The sequence below is a fragment of the Sciurus vulgaris genome (genome assembly GCF_902686455.1).
Source record: "Sciurus vulgaris genome assembly, chromosome: 9".
Classification (NCBI taxonomy): Eukaryota; Metazoa; Chordata; class Mammalia; order Rodentia; family Sciuridae; genus Sciurus; species Sciurus vulgaris.
The window spans coordinates 75,912,676-75,933,383 of NC_136469.1; the positions used below are offsets into that span (position 1 = coordinate 75,912,676).

At 38.8% G+C, this 20,708-nt stretch overlaps 1 protein-coding gene across 14 annotated transcripts in view; it reads left to right on the forward strand.

Annotated features, from left to right (window-relative positions):
• Positions 1-16,170, forward strand: part of WDFY3 (WD repeat and FYVE domain containing 3) — a 269,816-nt gene extending 253,646 nt beyond the window's left edge. For all 14 annotated transcript variants that reach the window (XM_079153142.1, XM_079153145.1, XM_079153139.1 and 11 more), the window contains 4 exons: positions 1,644-1,967; positions 2,564-2,675; positions 3,041-3,238; positions 12,901-16,170. In XM_079153142.1, the coding sequence (XP_079009268.1) occupies positions 1,644-1,967; positions 2,564-2,675; positions 3,041-3,238; positions 12,901-13,024 (758 nt within the window). In that variant the 3' untranslated portion in view covers positions 13,025-16,170. The remainder of the gene's footprint in view (positions 1-1,643; positions 1,968-2,563; positions 2,676-3,040; positions 3,239-12,900) is intronic.
• The last annotated feature ends 4,538 nt before the right edge of the window (positions 16,171-20,708 follow it).

Sequence of the window (20,708 nt, forward strand, 5' to 3'; positions counted from 1 at the left end):
AAAGGACTTCCTGGAAGGTTTCCTTAAAAGTATTATCTGTGATTAATTTTTGTATACTGAGAATTCAGTGTGACTTTGATGATATGAGGGAGTTTCTAAAGGCAGAGGCTTGCTGTCAGAAAGATACAAATCACTTCTATTTGTAAACTGAAAATAGCCTTTACTTTCTATGCCAGAAAGAAAGGATCTGGGGGTGGAACATTTTACACTGTATTATACATTTGTATTATGTTAATACATGTAAATTTCTATAGTCAGTTGCACTTTTAACCAGAAAGATCATCTGGGTGTTTTAAAAAGGACATAAAAATTAAGCCCAGTTCAACAAATGCTCGAGGGTTACCTGTAACACGTGAGATAATGAGTTAAAAGGTCCAGTGGGAAGTGGTCACTTTCCCTTCCTTTAACAAAGCTTTTTCAGTGCATTAACAGTGGAAGATGGGATAAATAAGTGAGATGGAAAAAGGGATCAAATTCAGGGTAGAGAGGTTTGTAGGTTGTCTTGCTCCTTGTTTATTCATACTGTGGACAGAGTTTGGCAGAAGTGGTAGAGAGGGGAGAGCTGCCCCTGGGGAGGATTGACTCTGGTCAGTTGGCAGTGGTGGAATTTGAAGGCACTGATTGGGTGAAAAGGAAGTGAGGGGTTCACTGGGAATCAAAGCCATTTCTAAGGTGACTTAGGGCTTGGGCTAATGATTGATTATACCATACGACTCATGAGAATAAGCCATTGGGGTAATAACTTCGTTCAAATTAGTCTACTAGACTCCTAATGAGTATAAAACAAGCACAAGATACATTTGTCCTGTTAAACAAAATGGGTGTATGCAGTGAGCTGGCATTGCATGCTCACATTTGTGTGCTCTCCTTTAGTCCAGCTATATATATTTATGTCACATAGATTTCTCCTTTAGAAGACTTTATTTACAAAGAGTGGGGAAATGATTGTAAAATGGCAATGGAAAGAGAAAGAAAAAATCCTGAATTAAGGATTTCCTCAGTAACTCGTTCATCAGTGTGGTCGTTTAGTTATTGACCACTGTAGGCAAGATGTCGGACTTGGGTCCTTTCTACTGTTTGGTAGAAAGAATGTCCAGATATAATAGTGTAGGGCAGGGATTTCAAGTACCTTAGAGGCACAGGACTGGTCAAGGAGTCCAGAAGAGGGAGGGAATACCTTCAGGGGAAGGAATTGGGTTAAATTTTAGGGAAAGAAGTTTGAAGCTTTGGCTTGAAAGACAGGCGATGGCCGAACACACAGACACTGAGAAGGCAGGTCTCAGTCAGGCTGATGGTGCATGGAAACCCAGCCATGAAGAGGGGCAGGGCTGTGTGGAAAACACCTGAATGGCACTGTCTCTCTGGACTGTGGTGAGGTGTGTGAGGTTTTGATCAGACTGTGAAAGACTGAACACCAAACTAAAGCCAAGAGGGCTCTGTGTAACCCTTTGAGAAATTCTACCCATTGGTGTTATCTGTAATCTTGCTAAAAGCCCTGATGTGTTCCCCCTGCTTTTGTTACACTTAGCTTAAAATATTATGTCTCTATGTTTTGTATATGATAGGAAAAAAGACCAGTGGAACAGAGCTGAGTCTAATTGTGATGTGTCTGGATTTTCTAATTATCCCAATGCTTTACCCAGGGCAGGAAGCCCAAGATGAGGACAGCAGTGATTCAGAAGCAGATGAACAGAGCATCAGCCAGGAACCTAAGGACACTCCCAGCCAGCCCAGCAGCACCAGCCACAGGCCTCGGGCAGCCTCCTGCAGAGCAACAGCCACCTGGTGCAATGACAGTGGCTCTGATGACTCCAGGCGCTGGTCCGACCAGCTCAGTCTAGATGAGAAAGATGGCTTCATCTTTGTCAACTATTCAGAGGGCCAGACAAGAGCCCATGTACAGGGCCCCATTAGCCACCCCCACCCCAATCCCATGGAAGCACGAAATTACAACAGATTGAAACCTGGTAACTTGAAGTTTGATATCTATTTCTTGCTTCTTGTGTGAGGGTTGGTTGACCAAGTCAGCTCCCCCTGGGCTCCATCTCTGATGTGCTGTGTGACCTGGGCCACCCACAGAGAAAGGCTTCTTACAGTTCTTCATGTGTGAAGTGGATGCAGAGAATCTGACTTGTAATGGTGTTTACAACATGAGGGTCTTTTTTAAAGAAGAAACACCTCAGATCAAAAACTGCATTCATTCACAAATTGTGAAATCGTGAAAGCTTTTGAAAATAAGCAACTGTTAGTTACAAATAAATAGATAAAGCTGCATTTGCAGGCGATTTTGCCTGTAATAGAATTTAGAGGCAAGGTTTTCAAAATCTTCTTGCATTGAAGATTTCTCCTTCTTTCAGTTTCTTGTTTGGAATGACACACTTTCTGACCTGACCCACAGGTCATGGTCAGCTACGTTGCTTTCCCTGCATCCAGGGAGGCCGTGTCTGGAACTGGAAAGGCTGCTTCAGCTTAGATTGAGGCACCCTAGCTTTTAAGGCCACCAGGTGTAAGTATATCACCTCTCAGTTTGGTCCGTCATGTTCTCCACTTCTGCCCACTCCAGGGTACCGGTGGGAGCGGCAGCTGGTATTCAGGCATAAGTTCACTATGCACACAGCCTTCCTTCGAAGGGACAACACACACCCAGCTGAAGTCACCGCACTGGGCATCTCCAAGTAAGTGTCAGACTTCTACCCCACTCCCCTCCAAGTTATCTACATAGCCCAAGTCCACATTTTTCAGCCTGAAGGAAAACAGATTTCATACTCATCCTCTGTAAAGGAAACCTGCCTGTGTGTGGATTTAATTCAATACTGAGTTTTAAAAAACTAAATAAAACATTGCCCTCCGTGTTCTTCAAAGATACAGCAAGGCTCAGTCCAAAGAAAATAATGGAAGAGTAAATTTGGACTCAGTACTATTTCTGTCTCTTCTAATATATTTCCCCTGAGGGAATTCAGGGGTGCCTGATGACCCTTACCAGCTCCCACACCAACGCACACCCCCCACTGGACCAGAGGCCTTCTTGTGTCTCCTGCAGGGACCACAGCAGGATCCTCGTTGGTGATAGTCGAGGCCGAGTCTTCAGCTGGTCGGTGAGTGACCAGCCGGGCCGCTCTGCTGCTGACCACTGGGTGAAGGACGAAGGCAGTGACAGCTGTTCCAACTGCTCTGTGCGGTTTTCTCTCACAGAAAGACGACACCATTGCAGGAACTGTGGACAGCTCTTCTGCCAGAAGTAAGATGAGACATGTGCTTTTTGAGTGCTTGGGTTACACTCTAAGGCCGTTTGTTGTGCCCTTGGTACAAGTTTCAATTTACTGTGGTGTCCCCACTGCATTATACTCTGCTACTGTAAACAGTGCTCACTTTGTGTTTTTTTCTATTACTTTAATTATGAAATATCCCTATCAGAAAAAGTACAGAAATAGTCATTACAAACACCTGGTAACCTGTGACTTAGAATGCAAATATGCTAACATTTCCTGTTACTTAGGTGTGTGTGCTGCAGATATAGAAGTGATGTAAATAGACTTCAAGTCTTCTCTCCCCCTTCACATTCATACCCTTTCTGCTCCCCATGTTTTTACTTTCATGAGCAAGTGTTACCTCTATCAACTTTATTACATTATATTGTCTTGTTTCTTAACCTTCCAATGCATATTATCTGTACCCTTCTGTAACTTTTTTTCATAATTTTTTAAAAATCTATGCATAACTATTATGCTGAAGTATTCACTTTGCTGCCAGGTATTTATGACTGTATGAAAACTTCTTTCCCTTTTGATGGCCTCTTAAGGGTTTTGGGATTTTTTCTATTTTGCACACACTACAAATAATGCCACAGAGTGTGTCTTTGTAAGTGCCTTTCTAGTGCATAGGCTGCATCTCCTCTAGAGAGGGAATGGAGTTGACAGAACAGACTTTGTCTTGGGCTTAACTTGCTCTTGGCAAATTTCTCTCCAAAACAGTAGTGCTAGTTTATACTGCTTCTAACATGATGTAAAAGTTTTCCAAATTCTTAGTCATGCTTAATATTGCCAAACCTGTCTCCTTTTGCCAATCTGATAGGTAAGGAAGTGTGCCTTGTCGTTTTAACTTGCAGTGCTGGCGAGGATGGACATCCTGTCTGTTGGCATCGGTATTCCTCTTGGCTAACTGCCTGATTTCCATTCAGGTTCACTTGTCTCTTCTGTCTGTTTTTAATGTTGTATATGATTTTTCTGTTATACAAGGTTTTAATTTTGACATGATTGAATTTATTATTATTTATGATTTTTTGCTTTTTGTATCTTGTCATTTCCCTGTCTTGAGATCATAAGGATAGCTTTGTTTTCTTTTTTTAAATAGTTACTTATTTTTTATTTAAATGCTTATTTGGATAGATGATATAGCAATAATAAATAACATTAAAAAAATCATAAAATCTATAATGCAGTTGAAAGGCATGCTGGTGACTACAATTCCAGTGACTTAGGAGGCTGAGGTAGGAGGGTGGAAAGTTTGAAGCCAGCCTCAGTAACTTAGTGAGACTTTGTCTCAAAATAAAACATAAAAAGGGTTGGGGATGTAACTCAGTGGTAAGGAATCCCTAGGTTCACTCTCTAGTACTATAAAAACAAACTGAAGAAAAAGGTTTAAAGTTTTACAGTTTTCACATTGGGGTGTTTAATTCATTTGGGGTGTGACATGAGTCAGGGAGCTGTTTTTACCCCATAAGAAGAGTCAGCTGTGCTGCAGTCTTGGATCTGGACACTTTCTCTGTGGTACACTGGCATCCCCCATGTTCCCTCCAGATAACAGAGAAGACCCTGTGGACAGTGCACTTTCATGTTTTTGTTGCCTTACTCCAGAGACATTTTCAAAGAAAACACATTATTCCATATTGTAGAACCATTTTTTGAGGAAGTTGTAGAGGTTTTATAGGCAGCACTGGTTCGTTGATAAGGTCATGGCCTTTCAGTTGACTTTGATCAAATTCTTACTGGGCTGCCCTCTATTATCTTACCTCAGGAAGTTGCTGAACCTCTCTGAGCTTGTTTTTTCCTCTGTAAAGTGTTTTCACAGTAATACCTCTACACATAGAGATGCTGAGAGAATTGAATGAGCTCATGCATGTTTAAATGTTGGGAAACGCCAAGTATGAGTCTGGCACTATAGATATTCCATAAAAGGTGTCAAAATTTTTTTCCTTAAACCTTTTTTCTTGTGCAGTCTGATTTGAGACGATGTAGCCAGAATGTTGCTGCCAGCATTCCTGATGGGAACTATGAGATTGGCAGAGGATCCTGTTGTGTGGCTCTGTGCTGTGACGGGCCTACTCTACAAACCTAGTAACCTAGTAATTGCTGATAGTACCCCCATATGTACGCTGGTAGACGTCTGTTCTTTGTAGTGTTCATTTCATAGTATTGTCTAAACATAGGTAATTCTTTAAATTATTCATTCCTGTGGATGCATGGAGCTCTCTTGAGAGCACTGACCAAACAGGGACTGGTTATGGTGAAGCAGGCAAAGCAGAAAGCTGTCCTGGAGGGTACAGCCCTTCCCACAGCCTTTGTACACTTCAGCTGCCAAGACCTGTCAACATTCCTAAGAGTTTCCAGAGTCCAGAAACCCCCTGTAAGCCCTTAAGCTAGGAGCATTTAATTTATTCTCTGAGAACTTAGATTAATGGAGTAAATATAAATCTGCACTTCAGTTCTGCAAAAATCCAAGCTTAAAGTGATTTAATGCCACATCCAGTGTCATATCCTGCTTTATTCCAGGAATAGCAGCTCTGGATACTTTTTAAAGGATATGAATATAAGTATAGTTGACTTCAAAGAATTCTATCATCAACATAACTAGAAAATGAGAACATTTGGACCAGACAAGAAAGGCCAAACTACCTATTTCTAAGAAATGATTGTGGCACTGGGGGGTGTAGCTCCATGGTGGAGCACTTACCTAATGTGCATGAGGCCCTGGGTTTAATCCCCAGCACCACAAAAAAAAAAAAAAAAAAAAAGGAAGAAAGAAAAGAAAAAAAGAAATGATGATTGAGTGTAGATCAATCAAAATGTTTAAAAGCCAGGGAACTTGTTTAGTGACCAAAGTGTCTTTTAAAATGGGCAATCATCAGACACAATGACTGAAAAAAGTACCACTGACTCACCTCCTCCTCCTCCTCCTTCACAAGGAAGAACCAAAGCAACAGTTGTATAGCTGCATGTTAAGGTGAGTGTCCCTGAGAGAACACTGGGAATCAACAGGAGAAAAAGCAGAAGTTTCATTGACATCCGGAGACCTGGGACAACAACATAGTAAGAAAAATAGAATTTCCTAGCACCTGCCACCCCAACTCCACAGCAGTCTCCCCACTGCAGAGGTAATGATGCAAGAGAGAGTCCCAGTAAACTCTTAATTACAGATAGGGGCAATCTTAGCTATTACACAATTTCAGTCTTTATAGGCTTAGCCTAAATATGTAGGAAACCTGAAATCTGCTGGGTACTGTGGCAAATGCCTACAGGAAGATCTCAAGTTCAAAGCCAACTTCAACAAAAGCAAGGTGCTAAGCAACTCAGTGAGACCCTGTCTCTAAATGAAATACAAAATAGACCTGGGGGTGTAGCTCAGTGACAAGCACCCCTGAGTTCAATCTCCAGTACCAAAAAATATATAAAAAAATGAAATCCGCACAGTAGCTTGACTCTCAAAAAAAGAATTCACTATATCTCCCAGTGAACCTTAGGATGCTATAGCCAGGAGTCATATGAATAAGGAACATATTTATTTTTTATCTGGATTTGGACTGCTCTAAGGGACAGAAACCCATATATATCCCTTTCTCTGAACCTCTACAGATATTTCACTACACTGGCTCAGCAAGTAGCTGCCTCACAAACTAAAACTTAGCTAGATAGAGTGAATCTGAAACAAACTTGTTGAGAGCACTAGACTATAAGGAACAGGTGTTGCAACACAAAGGGCACCATCTTCAATAACTGGGGGTGGGGTGTGTTAGGGGCATTCCTTCCAAGACTAGGAGTGTGACCAGATGCACATGGTTTAATAGGACTGTCAGGGCTGAAGTCAATTGCCCACATGATTTCAGCCACCCCTCTTCCAATGCCCTGCATGGGCACCTGTCACTAATAAGATAGAGAAAGAACTCTTGGTTCCTCTGCTCCCCCTCCCACAGTGGTGTGATGAGGAGGTCTTGAGCAAGCTGTGCTCCAGCATCACCCTGCTTCTGGCACATACAGCCTAAGAAGGTTGAAGAGAAACTTTGCCCAGCACTGGCCATGTTCCATTTTTCCTTGCTGTGCCAAGCACTTCAGCTGAGAAGTTTTGCCCAGCTCCATCTGCAACCCACTCATGCTTGAGGGGGCACTATAGTTGGAAAAATCAGAAGAAAAGGCCCAGCTGTCACCCACTCCCAGATATACATGGCTGTGGCAGGAGCATGTGAGGTCCCACTCCAGAGTAAGACATGACTACAGTAGCAGCAAGTAGGAACACAACACTTGCTACGCTCCACCTGTATGAGTCGCCACAGTTAGTCACCCCTACACCTTGTCGATGCATGACTGATAGGACTGGGTGAATGCCATAGAGGAGTGTTGAGATTCCAGCTCCACTCTCCCCTGGGCCCACACTCGTGTCTCATCAAGCAGCAAGTGCTTCAGGCTCATCACCACTATTGGTGAAGCCAGTGTCAGAGACCCTTACAAATACCAGCACCAACATCAAGAATATCTGAGAACTGTGGGCATAGTGTTTGTTTCCCAGCACTTGGGAGACTAAGGCAGGAGGATAGCAAGTTAGAAACTGGCCTGGGCAATTTAGGCGAGAAACTGTCTCAAAAATCTAGAAATGGCTAGGGATATGGCTCAATGACAGAGCACCCCTGGGTTCAATCCTGAATAAAAAAAAAAAAAAAAAAAAGTACCTGAGGAAATTCCCATCACTTTATAGGGACCACCCCTGCTTGAACTGCTGGAGTGTCCCTACCCTTATATGACCTGCAGAGACAACAGATCTCTCTGATTCTGACATGGTGCACACTGTGCCCAGACTCACTAATCACAGCCAAAGAAGCTACAGGGATATTATACTATAGTGTTAGCTAGAAGAAAACTCAACATTGTCTAACATACCAATATCCCAAGACATATATTCAGGAGAAAACCATTTACTAAGAAGGCCATCTCATAAAAGTGATAGAAATAACCATTCTACCAAATGTGCAAATTTTAACATAGGAAAATACAAACTATGAAGAAATAAGGTGATATGAGACCTCTAAAACATCATAACTCTCTAGCAACAGATTCCAAAGATATCACAATGGATGCAAAGTCTGATGAAGAATTCATGAATCACTTGTAAAAACTCAGTGAGATCCAAGAGAATACAGATAAAAATTAGATGAACTCAGAAAGTACAAGAATGAATGAGAAATTCAGCAAAGATATTTTTAAAAAGACCCAGACAGCTTGGAAATGAGCTCAATGAATAAAAACTCAGTCGAAAATCTCAAAAACAAATCAAGTGGAAAAAGGAATATTGTATCTTGAAGACAGGTCACATTAAGACAAGAAAAAAGTGACAATGAAAAGAGCATTCAGGATCTGAGGGACACCATTACATGATCAAACATCTGTATCATTGGTATATCTAAAGGGAGGAAATAGAGATTAAGAAAAACCTATTCAATCGAAATCATAACAGAAAACTTCCCTTCTCTTGAAAAAGACATGGACATCCTTGTGTAGGAGTTGGAACCCAATAGACATGAGCAGAAAAGATCCTCACCACAACCTATTGTAAAACTGTCAAAAGTACAGGGCAAAGAGAGAATTTAAAAACCTGTAAGAAAAAACTTCAAGTCACATTTAAGGGTAATCCCACTACACTAATAGCAAATTTCTCCACAGAAACCCTGACATACTTCAAGCACTGAGAGAAAATAACTGCCAACCAGGATAACCACACCCCCCACAAAGCTATCCTTCAAAATTGAAGAAAAAATAAAGACCTTCCATGATAAGCAGAAACTGTGGGGATTTATGACCATCTGCCCAGTCTTATAAAAGATACTTCCTACCTCCAGAAGTGAAAGAATTAACATCATGAGAGCATGTGAAAGTATATATCCCACTGGAAGAGTGTATACACAGGAGAGAAGTAGAAAAGAATCAAATCATCAATGCAATAAACCATCACACCACAAAGAGAAATATGTGAGGAAGAAACAAAAGACACTTAAAACACTAGAAGAAAATTAACAAAATGACAGACATAAGTCCATACTTTACAATAATAACAATTTAAATGGACTTAACATCTCCAATGAAAAGATAAAGACTGGCTGACTAAATTAAAAACCAAGACCCAATGATGTGCTGTCCATAGTAAATTCACCTCACCAGTGAAGATAAACAGAATGGATGAAAAATGACATTCTAAGCAACTAGAATCCTAAAGCAAACAGGAGTAACTACTCATGTGACAGTACAGACTTTAAGACAAAAATAGAAGAAACAAGATCACTATGTAATGATCAAGGGATCAGTTCATCAAGAAGATAATAATTGTATTTGTATATGCCCCTAATGTTCGAGCACTAATTTTATAAAAGAAATACTTTTAGACCTAAAGAGAGAGAGAAAGTCTCAAGATAGTGGGGGATTTCGTTACCCCACAATTACCAGTGGACAGATCATCAAGATGAGAGAAAAAATAAAGAAACAACAGAGTTAAATTGTACTAACTTAACAGGCATTTACAGACCTTTCCATTCCGTGCCTGCAGAATACACATGCTTTTCTTCAGTGCATGAAATATTCTCTAGAATAAGCTATATTAACCACAAAACAACTCTTAAAGAATTCAAAATAAATGAAATCAGACCATTTATCTCTTCTGATCACATAACATACAGAAGGTGTGGGAGACAGCAAAAGCAGCACTAAAAGGGAAGCTTATAGCAGAGTGCCCACATTTAAAAAAAAAAAAAAAGGAAGATTTAAAATTAACAGTGTTATCAATGAATTAATGCAACTCTAAGTCTTAGAAAAGCAAGGCAAAAAAAACCATACCCCATAGAAGGAAAGAAATAATGAGAATCAGAACAGAAGTAAACAAAATAGAGCCTAAAAGAACAATGCCAAGGATCAATGAAACAGAGTTGGTTCTTTGAAACGATTTTTAAAAAATGGCAAACCATTAGCTATACTAACCAGAAAAGAGAAAGAGAAAAATCCAAATAAATAAAATTGAAGATGAAAAAGGAGGCATTACAACTGTTACCAGAGAAATACAAAATATCATTAAGGTATTATTTTGAAAAACTACATGCTAACAATTTGAAAAATTTAGAAGAAATGAACAAATTTCTGGGCACATATGACCTACCAAAATTAAACCAAGAGAATATTAAAAACAAATATACCATGCTGGGCACAGTAGCACACACCTGTAATCCCAGCAGCTCAGGAGGCTGAGGCAGGAGGATCATGAGTTCAAAGCCAGCCTCAGCAATGGTGATGTGCTAAGCAATTCAGTGAGACCCTGTCTCTAAATAAAGTACAAAATAGGGCTGGATATGTGACTTGGGTTGTGTACCCCTGAGTTCAGTACCTGGTACCCAAAATCAAAAACAAATAGACCAATAACGAGTAATGACATCAAATCAGTAATAAAAAGTATTTGAAAAAAAAAGCCCAATACTAGATGGCTGTACTGCTGACTTTCGCCCAAGAACTAACACCAATAGTTCTCAAACTATTCCATAGTTTGGAAAGGGAGGAACCCTTCCAAACTCATTCTCTGATGCCATTATTATCCTATTACCAAAATCTATCAAGGGCACAACAAAAAAAGAAAACAATACCCATGATGAACATAGATGTAGAAATACTCAATAAAATACTAGCAAATCAAATTCAATAGCACATTTTAAAAAAATTATATCCCACAATCAAGTTGGTTTTATTCCAGGGTTTCAAGGATAGTTTAACATGCTCAAATCAGTAACTATAATACATCACAAAAATAAAGAATAAAATCATATAATCATCTTAATTAGATATAGAAAACTGTTTGATAAAATGTATGGCCCCTCATGATAAAAGCCCTGAACAAATCAGGTATAGAAATATCATAATTCAATAATCTATATATGAGAAACTCAGCCATCATCATACCAAATTGAGAAAAACTGAAAATATTTTCTATAAGAACAACACAAGGTGTCCATTCTCACCACTCTAATTCAATGTTGTACTAGAAATTTTAGGCAGGGAAATTAAGCAAAAGAAAGAAAAGTCACATCAATAGGAAAGGAAAAAATGAAATTATCACATTGCAGGTGTTAGAACTGACATATGAATTTAACAGTTTCAGAATACAAAATCAACACAAAAACGAGTAGCTTTCTTATACACCAATAATGAATTTGCTGAGAAAGAAATCCTGAAAGCAAGCTCATTCACAGTAGAGACACACACACAAACACCTAGGAAAAAAACGTAACTGAAGAAGTGAAAGACCTCTACAATGAAAATTACAAAAATGCTGAAGAAAAGCAATTGAAGAAGACACTGAAAGTTGGAAAGACCTTCTGTGTTTGTGGATTATAAGAATTAATATTGTCATATTACCCAAATTCATCAAAGATTCAATGAGATCCCCTCAAAATATCTGTCATTCTTCACAGAAGTAAGAGAAAAATCTTAAAATTCATACGGAAGCACAGAAGAGTCTACATGGCCATCTAATAGCCAATAAATTTATGAAAAAATGCTCATTAGCCATCAGGGAAATTCAAATTAGAACTATAATGAGAAACATCTCACCCCTTTGAGAGTGGCTGTTATTTAAAAAAAAAGTGCTGTTGAGAATGTAGAGGGAAAGAACTCTTATACATTGTTGGTAGGAATATAAATTAATATAGCCACTATGGAAAACAGTATGGAGACTCCTCAAAACACTAAAATAGGGCCACCATATGATCCAGCTATCCTACTCCTGGGTAAACATCCAAAGGACACGGAGTGAGAATACGAAAGAGCATTGCATACCTGTGTTTATCAGGGTGCTGTTCACAAAAGCTAAGATATGGAATTAGCCTAAGTGTCTATCAACCGATGAATGAATAAAGAAAATAGATACATGCACAATTCAGCTACAATGAAAGATGAATTTGTGTCATTTGTGGCAAAATGGATGGAACTGGAGGTTATCACATTAAGTGAAATAAGCCCAGCACATAAAAGCAAGTATCATGTTTTTTCTCATGTGAAAAACTAAGGCAAACCAAAAAAACAGTTGACCTGAAAGAGTGATTACTAGGAACTGGGAATAGGAAGGGTGCCCAGGAGCGGGGTGGGGGAGAGGTGAAGGAAGAATGGATGGATATGATCAACACACACTGTGCACATGTACGGAAATACCAGAGTGACTGCCATTAATATGCATTAATAAAAACTTACAAATAAAATGGACAATTAGTCTTCTAATTTACAAGGGAAAAAACTTCCCTTCCATGCAAAGACACCAACGTACCTCCTGAGAGTATAGGCCTGCAGAACCAAGCAGCCAGCCTCACACGCAAGCTCTTCAGACCCCTGGGTTTCATTAACTTGGAAAATCTGAATTCTGTTTTTTGTTTTCACTTTTCTAATTCTCTAAAATCAAAGAAATGCCATTTGCTGGTATAATACATATTTTCATAGGCCAAAACAAATTATATAGCATCCCTTTCAATCCTTGGTCAGCCACAGGATCAGAGAGCATTATGGCTTTGGGCATTCTCCTGGCATTGTGTGAACCCTGGCCTCACCCTACTACAAGCCTTCCATTCAGTTTTTAAATTACTGTTCCTAGTTGATGTTTTTTCTTTCCTTTTAGGTGCAGTCGATTTCAGTCAGAAATCAAACGCTTGAAAATCTCGTCCCCGGTGCGTGTTTGTCAAAACTGTTACTATAACTTACAGCATGAGAGGGGTTCCGAAGAGGGGCCTCAAAATTGTTGAAGACTGAACAAGCTGATTAGAGACCACAGACCCCTCTCAGATTCCCCTGTCACAGCTCGGAAGGCATCGGAAACAGTCTCCGTTTACACATCTCTTCATACCTACCACATGGTTGAAGTGTTGAATTCAAAGGGATCATTGAATAAACGGGTGTAGCGTACAGTACCGGGGCAGACACTATTCAGGTGAACAGCACAAGAAGAATACGAGGTGGTTCCTAGGAGTGACATTTTCAATATCCAGTTCTCCCTGATAACAGTAGCTGTCTCCAAGAGAAAATCCTCACTTAATAACTGTCTTTTCCTGCATCTCATTTTTATAGAGCTATTCATCCTTATTTGGAAAAACCAACAGAAACAAAAAAGGCTTTTAGAAAATGGTTGTAAATCTGACTTCTTTGCAAGTAACTGTGTATATTGTAAATAGATATAAAGGCCTTTTTTTCTAAATAAGGACCTAACTGCCTGTAACATGAGACTTCAAACTAAACCACTAACTCAAAGAACTACTTATGGTTTGTCTAACATCTCTCACTTACCAACTGATTATAAATGTTTTTTAAAATCCTCAAAGACATTATCTGTGGTCTTTTTCTTTTCAAACCCAGCCTGTGTGCCTGATGTCATTTCTTTCAAGTTGCCCACAGTATCTCCACTTAAACTAGGCTAATAACCAAAATAATGTGGACCTTCTTTAGGAAACAGTGTGGGAGAATAGAAGTTCAACCATGAGATAACCTGGAAATTTTAGGGCGTATTATACCTGGCTATGCACCACCTCAGTGTTGTTCTTATGTAACAAGGCCCCTTAAACTTATGTGCGGACTGCTGTCTGGTCAAGGCATATATTCTTAGTGTTGCATAAAGGTGGTCAGGTGACTGATATAGTGCAGGAAGCAGCCCTGCCTCAATTAATGGAAATATATTTGCATGTAACCCCAAATTAGCTTTCTTGCATAGAACATAATAAGAATGTGTCTTTGGTGATACTAATGTTCTACTATAGCATATTTTCAAAAAAAAAAAAGGGTTAAAAAAAAGAAAAAAGTGTACAGAATTAACATTTAAACCTTGTTGTAAAACTGGATCATGTCAGAACTGCTTAAAATTAACCTTTACCATTTAATGCCATCTACCTGAAAACGGTGAGATTTATACTGTATCAATGTCTATTTTTTTGTTTTTGCTATGAATATAATTACAGTATTTTAATATTTAGTTATTTAATTTGTTCTACTAGTTGGATACAGAACACACAAATCCAGGGGGGTTAAAGCTGGCGGGGGCTAAGAGATAAGTTTAGTTTACAGAAAAGAAAGGTTTTGGTGGTGGGATTTTTTAAAATGTGTGTTATGTACATAAATATAAATATATATATAAATCAAATGAAACAATTAATCTAGATTTTAACATTTTCAGATACTTAGTGATAATATTATGAACAATTCTAAAAGCCCTGTGATTTGAAAAATGTAGGATCATTAATGACCCAAAAAAGGAAGGACAGGCCTTCACACCCTCACAGAGTCATCATACAAAGGACAGTGGCTTTGGCTTTCCCAACTTTCCATCTTTAGGCCCTGGTAACAGGCACACGTATGCACTAAAATGCACATATATGTACATGCATTCAAAACTAGGCATTTGGTACAACAGTGATCTTGTACCTAATGGGCTGAAACCAGCTTAAGAACAGATTTGTTCTTCCTGATAACTAGGTCTCCAAGAGAAATAGAAAGGCTGCTTTAGTGCCTTATGCTACTAAATTTAAGTCTTTATTTACCTAGGTTTGAGCCTACAGTCTACTTATGATTACATATCAGAGCTGATTAAAACACTTCCATTTCTAAAAGTTCAGATACACTTGTTAATAAAAGGATTATTGGCATTCATAATTTCACTTGAAGAAAAGTCGTGTTCTATTTTCCTTTCTGTGTCTCACTCCTCGCCCCTCCCATCTCCATCTTACTCCCATCCTAGCAAGCGATGCTGACGTTCACCAGTTGCAGAAACACTGTGCTGTCACACAGTGGCGGGCTGCCGTCTGCCCTCTGGATGCGTTGTAGCAGTGTTATTCTACACTTTTTTAAAGAAGCGCCCTCCTTTTGTCCACAAACCATGTTTACCCCATATCCAATGGCAGAGGTGTTCCTTAAAGACTTGAATATAGGAATGTGTGTTGTGTAGTCACTTAAAGGTTATTTCTGTATGTAATCTGAAGTTATATGGGATGAACACTTTGAAACTTTCCAACACAACTTCCATAACTAGAAGGTGGAAACCAAAACCCTCATGATAGTATTTCCTCTGGCAGCTGGTGCTGTGGGCAACTGTTTTGTTCAATCTAGTTTATTTTTCATTTGCTTCTAAGGCAGAAATCATAGAATCACTCACACATACAAGTACACTCACGCACATAAACTAATTGTTTCTCTGGGTATCTTCTGTGTTTTGTGTAAGTTTGTTTACCAACACATATTCTCAATGTGTACATCCACCTTTGTGTGGTCTGCATCCTTTCTCTGCGAGTACCTCACAGGGCTCCTGCCTGATCTTTGTAGTTTATTTGTTCGTCCATCCTTCCCATCCACCCACTTACTCGTCCGTGTACTCTAACATTTGTGTGTAGTGTGCAAGTGTAATGTCATGCTTTTTGCAGAAGAGAACAGCTGCCCATAGCAGCCATCCGTCTGGATAATAGCAAAACACTCTAGATAAGTTATTTTGCACTTTCTTATGTATAAAGTTGGTAGAAACTTATTTTTGCTTTGTATCATTTAAATACATTTTGTTTTGGTAAATGAACTGTGTATAAAATATTTATGCTGTTAAAACTGTTTTTAGAAAGTATTTTTAATTTCAGCAAGTTTGGTTACTTGTTGCATGACTATTAACACAGCTGACTTTTTGTGTCAGTGCAATGTATATTTTTTGTCCTGTTATTAACTTGTAAGCCCTAGTAATGGCCAACTATTTGTACAGCAACAGAAGTAAATTGAAGATACTGGCTAAGACTGGATTGATTGTGGACTTTTGTACTATATTGCAGAATCCAATATCTGTTTTTTGGTGGTTATGTAAAAGGCCTGAAGAATTCTATCTAGTGTGCAATCTGTGATATCTGAATGTTCATTGTATATCTGTCTCTGATACAAAAAGGTAGAGTAACACAATTACAATACATGATTAAATGCAATAGTCCAGGTACTTAAGTATTTTTTTTTCATTTCAAATAAATACCTACTATTTACCACAAAAAAAAAAAAATATTTAAGTTGTTTCAAAGTCAGTTCTTCAGAGAAAAACAAAAATGAGGTTTAATAATTTCCTAAACTTCATGCAGCATTTTCCTTGTTGTGAATATCTCTTTTGACTCCATGTAAGATTGCAGAGATGTTGATTGTTAGGGTTCAAGTTCAAATTCTGGATTGAGCCATCCATAAAAACCAGTTTCCTGCATTCCAAGCTCCCCAATTGTGCTGAATTGCCAGAGTCGATGACATGGTGGGAGTGGTAATAGGAAGAAGCCAGTGGCTTCTGAATGACATGATCTTCAAGTTTCAGCATATCAAAAAAGATCTTTTTTCATGGTTTTGGCTCTTTTCTCTTTAACCCCTCAGATTGTGAAAAGTCCAGCAGCTGCTCTTGTCAGCTGATCATTAGTGTTAGAAATCACAACCCATTTTATTGTTGCTTTATTTGCTTTTCAAATAGTCTTCCCAGGAAAGGAAGATTTAACAACAAAGTTTATTTAGACTATTTTTGATGATTTTACTTTTCCTCTTTTACATAATAAGTTCATTTTAAGGTTGAACAGTCCCAAATTTGAAGCTATTGTGTACAAATTGCACATCAATTCTGCTTCACTTAAGTGGCAGAAGATAAATGCCAAGCACTTCTAAAACCACAGCAAGCCAGGTGTGGTGGTGCAACCTGTAATCCCAGCAGTTTGGGAGGCTGAGGCAGGAGGATTACAAGTTAAATGCCAGTCTCAGCGACTTAGTGAGATTCTGTCTTGAATTTTTTTAAAAAGGGTTGGGGATGTAGCTCAGTGGTAAAGCAACCCTGGGCTAAATATCCAGTGCCAGATAAGTAAATAAATAAAACCACAGTAAATTCTTTAAAAAGTTAATGGTGAGAGAAGGCCTGGGCAGTTCCCATGTCTTCTTGCATTATTACTCAGTAACTTTGAGAAAGATTGTATAAGAACAGTCATGGCAGATATTCTCAAATGCAGAAATTCTATAAATAGAAGGTGGAAAACTAGAAGGTTTGAACAATCGATCTTTAATAAGTCTTTTCAACCATTTGCTTCTCATTTTCAACACAATTTCCTCCCCATGCCTCATTTTTGCCCATTTGGAACATCAGAGGCTTCATGGGATTGGCCCAATGTTGCTTAGCCTTTTTGCTTTATAAATATTCTCATCTTCCCCCGCCCATTGCAAATCTCTTTTTGTATTTATTGTTTCTTCTGACTTCCTAGAGATGACATCAAGCCATGCCTTCACACTCAAAGACGGCATAGTAACTCGAAGAACCCTTTGGTGGGAATGAAGACAGGCTGCAGCTCTCGCCAGCTTGGGAATCCCTGAAGCTTCCTTTCAGTGCCTTTTCAATGCCTGCCTGAGACCATGGCAAGCGTTTTAGGAAGTGCCACTTTAAACTTTTTGGTCTTTGGACTCTGGTTCCTAAAAATGTTATGAGGACCCCGAACAGCTTTACAGGGTTTATATTCATCAGTAGTCATTGTAGACATTAAAGCAGAGATATAAGATTACATATTATATATATATATATATATATAAAGTAAAAATGATAAAACCAGTATACATACATATCAATTACATATTTCTTTTCCAAACATTGGCAAGAAGAGTGGAATTTTATAATTTTGGAAATCTTTTTAATGTCTACCTTAATAGAAGACAGGTGGATTCCAGTATATACTTCTACAATTTGTTGTGATACTTTGCTTTGATTGAAGCAGATGTAGAAAATCCAGCCTCATTGATAAGTATTGGAAAGGAGGCATATTTTAATAGCCTTTTCAGATAATCATGTCCAACCAGTTTTAGGCTTTTTCATAGTTTAAACTTTTTAAAGATCGATGCTATAGAGAACCTGAAATTAGACTAATGAACTTTTCATACTCTACCAAAATCTACTGGTTTGTCTTGTACTTTGTGTCTTTTGACCATAATTTTATAGCATCATATTGGTAACATGTTATAACAGTGAACTACATTACTACTACTGCAGTGTATGTGAATCTTACAAATGTTGACTATATAATAACAAAAATCACATTATATGTATTAAAATTTTACAGCCATCTCAGGAAATTCTAACTTACATAGTGATGGATATACATTTTCCAATAATTCTAATTTTCCTTAAAACCAAAAATTTTATCATTGGCAATTAAGTGCTGCTTACTCTTCTTTCTGAAATAAAAATCTCACTTTGTCAGTTGTCAAGAACATTTCTGCCACGGGACCATAGTCTGTCAGTTGCTTTTTCAGTGAAAAATAGTGCTTTTCAAAAATATGTCAGGTCCCACTCACAGCTCAGGAACACAATACAAATTTTAATGCTTCTCCAAGAACATTCTTTTTTTTTTATTTTTTTGGTACAGTGATTAAACCCAGGGGTACTGTACCATATCTCCAGCCCTTTTTCATATTTAATTTTGCTGAGGCTGGCTTTGAACTTGGGATCCTCCTCAGTCTCCGGAGACTTTGGAATTACAGGCATGCTCCACCATGCCCAGCTCTTCTTAAGTGAAGCAGGCATTTGTTTATTTTACTGAGAGTGCTTGGTGATGAAGAATATGATTACTATTGCTAACAGTTTGATGTCACTATATTCATCATACCAAGGTTCAGCAGTTTTATCTACTATTGCTCTTCCACAACAGTAAACATCAATGGAATGAAAATGTAAATAAGATTTGGTATTATTATGGAAACAGTCTTCATCTTGCAGATCCTCTGAAAGGTCTCAATCTCTAGCAGTCTAGATTTCCAGAACCATTGGTCCTGGAAGAAGATGCATGAGATGTTCCCTAAACTAAAGAAGCATGCATGCAATTGCATTTGGTAACTAGGTTCCTAAGTATACACCTGGAGCTCTTACTGAAACCTGCCAGGTGCACAAGACCAGACCTGTCGCGCAGGACAGATGGGGTGACTGCACCCTTCATTACCTCCACAGCTCCAGGCCTTAGAGACAAAAGGCACATTTCTAAGGTATTGAGGTATATAAGGAGGACTTTTTAAAAATCAGATTACTAAGTCAAGTCTCTATACTTTTGATAAAGTAAAATAAACAATACTATTTTAATATCACAGTTCTAACAAGTATATACTGATTAGTCTGAGACCTGAGTTTCTGTTCTACCCCTGTGTGTGAACTTGGGTAAGTGATTTAAGCTCTCCATATCTGGGTTTGCTCAAATAAAAACGCTGTATTATGACACCTGCCCGCAGAGAATTGTTAATAAAGGATTACATCTGGGAATACATATAGGGAAGATAGTACCTGAGTATACATTATGGTGTGAATTTCAAAATATGAACATAAAAGAAATGATGTATTGAGACCTCTTACAAATGCTGAACGCTAGCCAAAAAGCAGGAGCTCATCTTCACCCAGATAAACAGGACAGAGTACTAGGGCGGGAAGATCTTTGGAAAGTCCTCAAGCCCAGGCCCTCCTTTGGCACCCGAAAGGGTTCACGGAGCAGTTCTCCTTCCCCACGTTGAATTCGCAGCTCTGCTCCTAAGCTTCCCTGGGCCCATGCCCTTTACAGGTAGCTCCCAGCTTGCTTTCCCCGTTTCCTTTTTGATGACTACAGTGAAAGTGATGAGTTCAGTATCATCCATGCATGAGCACACCCTGCCTTACTGAGAGAAAAGCATTGGTACTTCAACCTTGGCCTTCAGCTATCATGCTTCCTGCTCAACAAAGGCACAGTGGTTGTGAGTTGCATTCCAGGACAGATCAGTTATTTAAGGAAAAACATCCTGTTTGTGATCTTGTCCTCAAACACTACTACAGACTTCGAACAAAAGCTATTTAATACCTAAAAATACTACTTCTGACTGGGGGCGTAGCTCAGTGCTGCAACTTATGCTTAGTATGTGTGAGTTCCAAGTTCTGTCCTCCGCACCACCAGGAAAAAATCACTGGGACACGTGCTATGTCTGCTCAAAAAAAAAAAAGTCCTTCTTTACAAACTGATTCTAGAGAATACATCATGGAGCAAGGGTCAACCTAAGCAGCCTGTGGTTATAAACTTAAAAGTCGTTTCAGTCTGATTATGCTAAAAGGAAGACACCCAAGTTGTGCCAGTAGAAATAGTCTGTGTCTCAAGTTCAAAGCCCCACATTTAGATGTTTGGATTCTTGTTCCTTCTAATGTAGCAATTTCTCTGTTCATGCTGCTACACATTCAGCTGGGCCCTGAGCAAAATGACAGGACTACCCTCTTTGAGAAGTGTCTAGCCTATAAATAAATGACTTCCTGGAGGCATCTGTGACAGAATTTTCAGCATTTCTTCCATTCCTTACCATTTTCAACTCAGCTGGAGCAACTTTCTTCCACAATTTGTTTTCTTAGCTCTGCAGTCTTTATTTTCATGTCATTGCCATTTCATCATCTCATTTTTAATCCTGTATTGA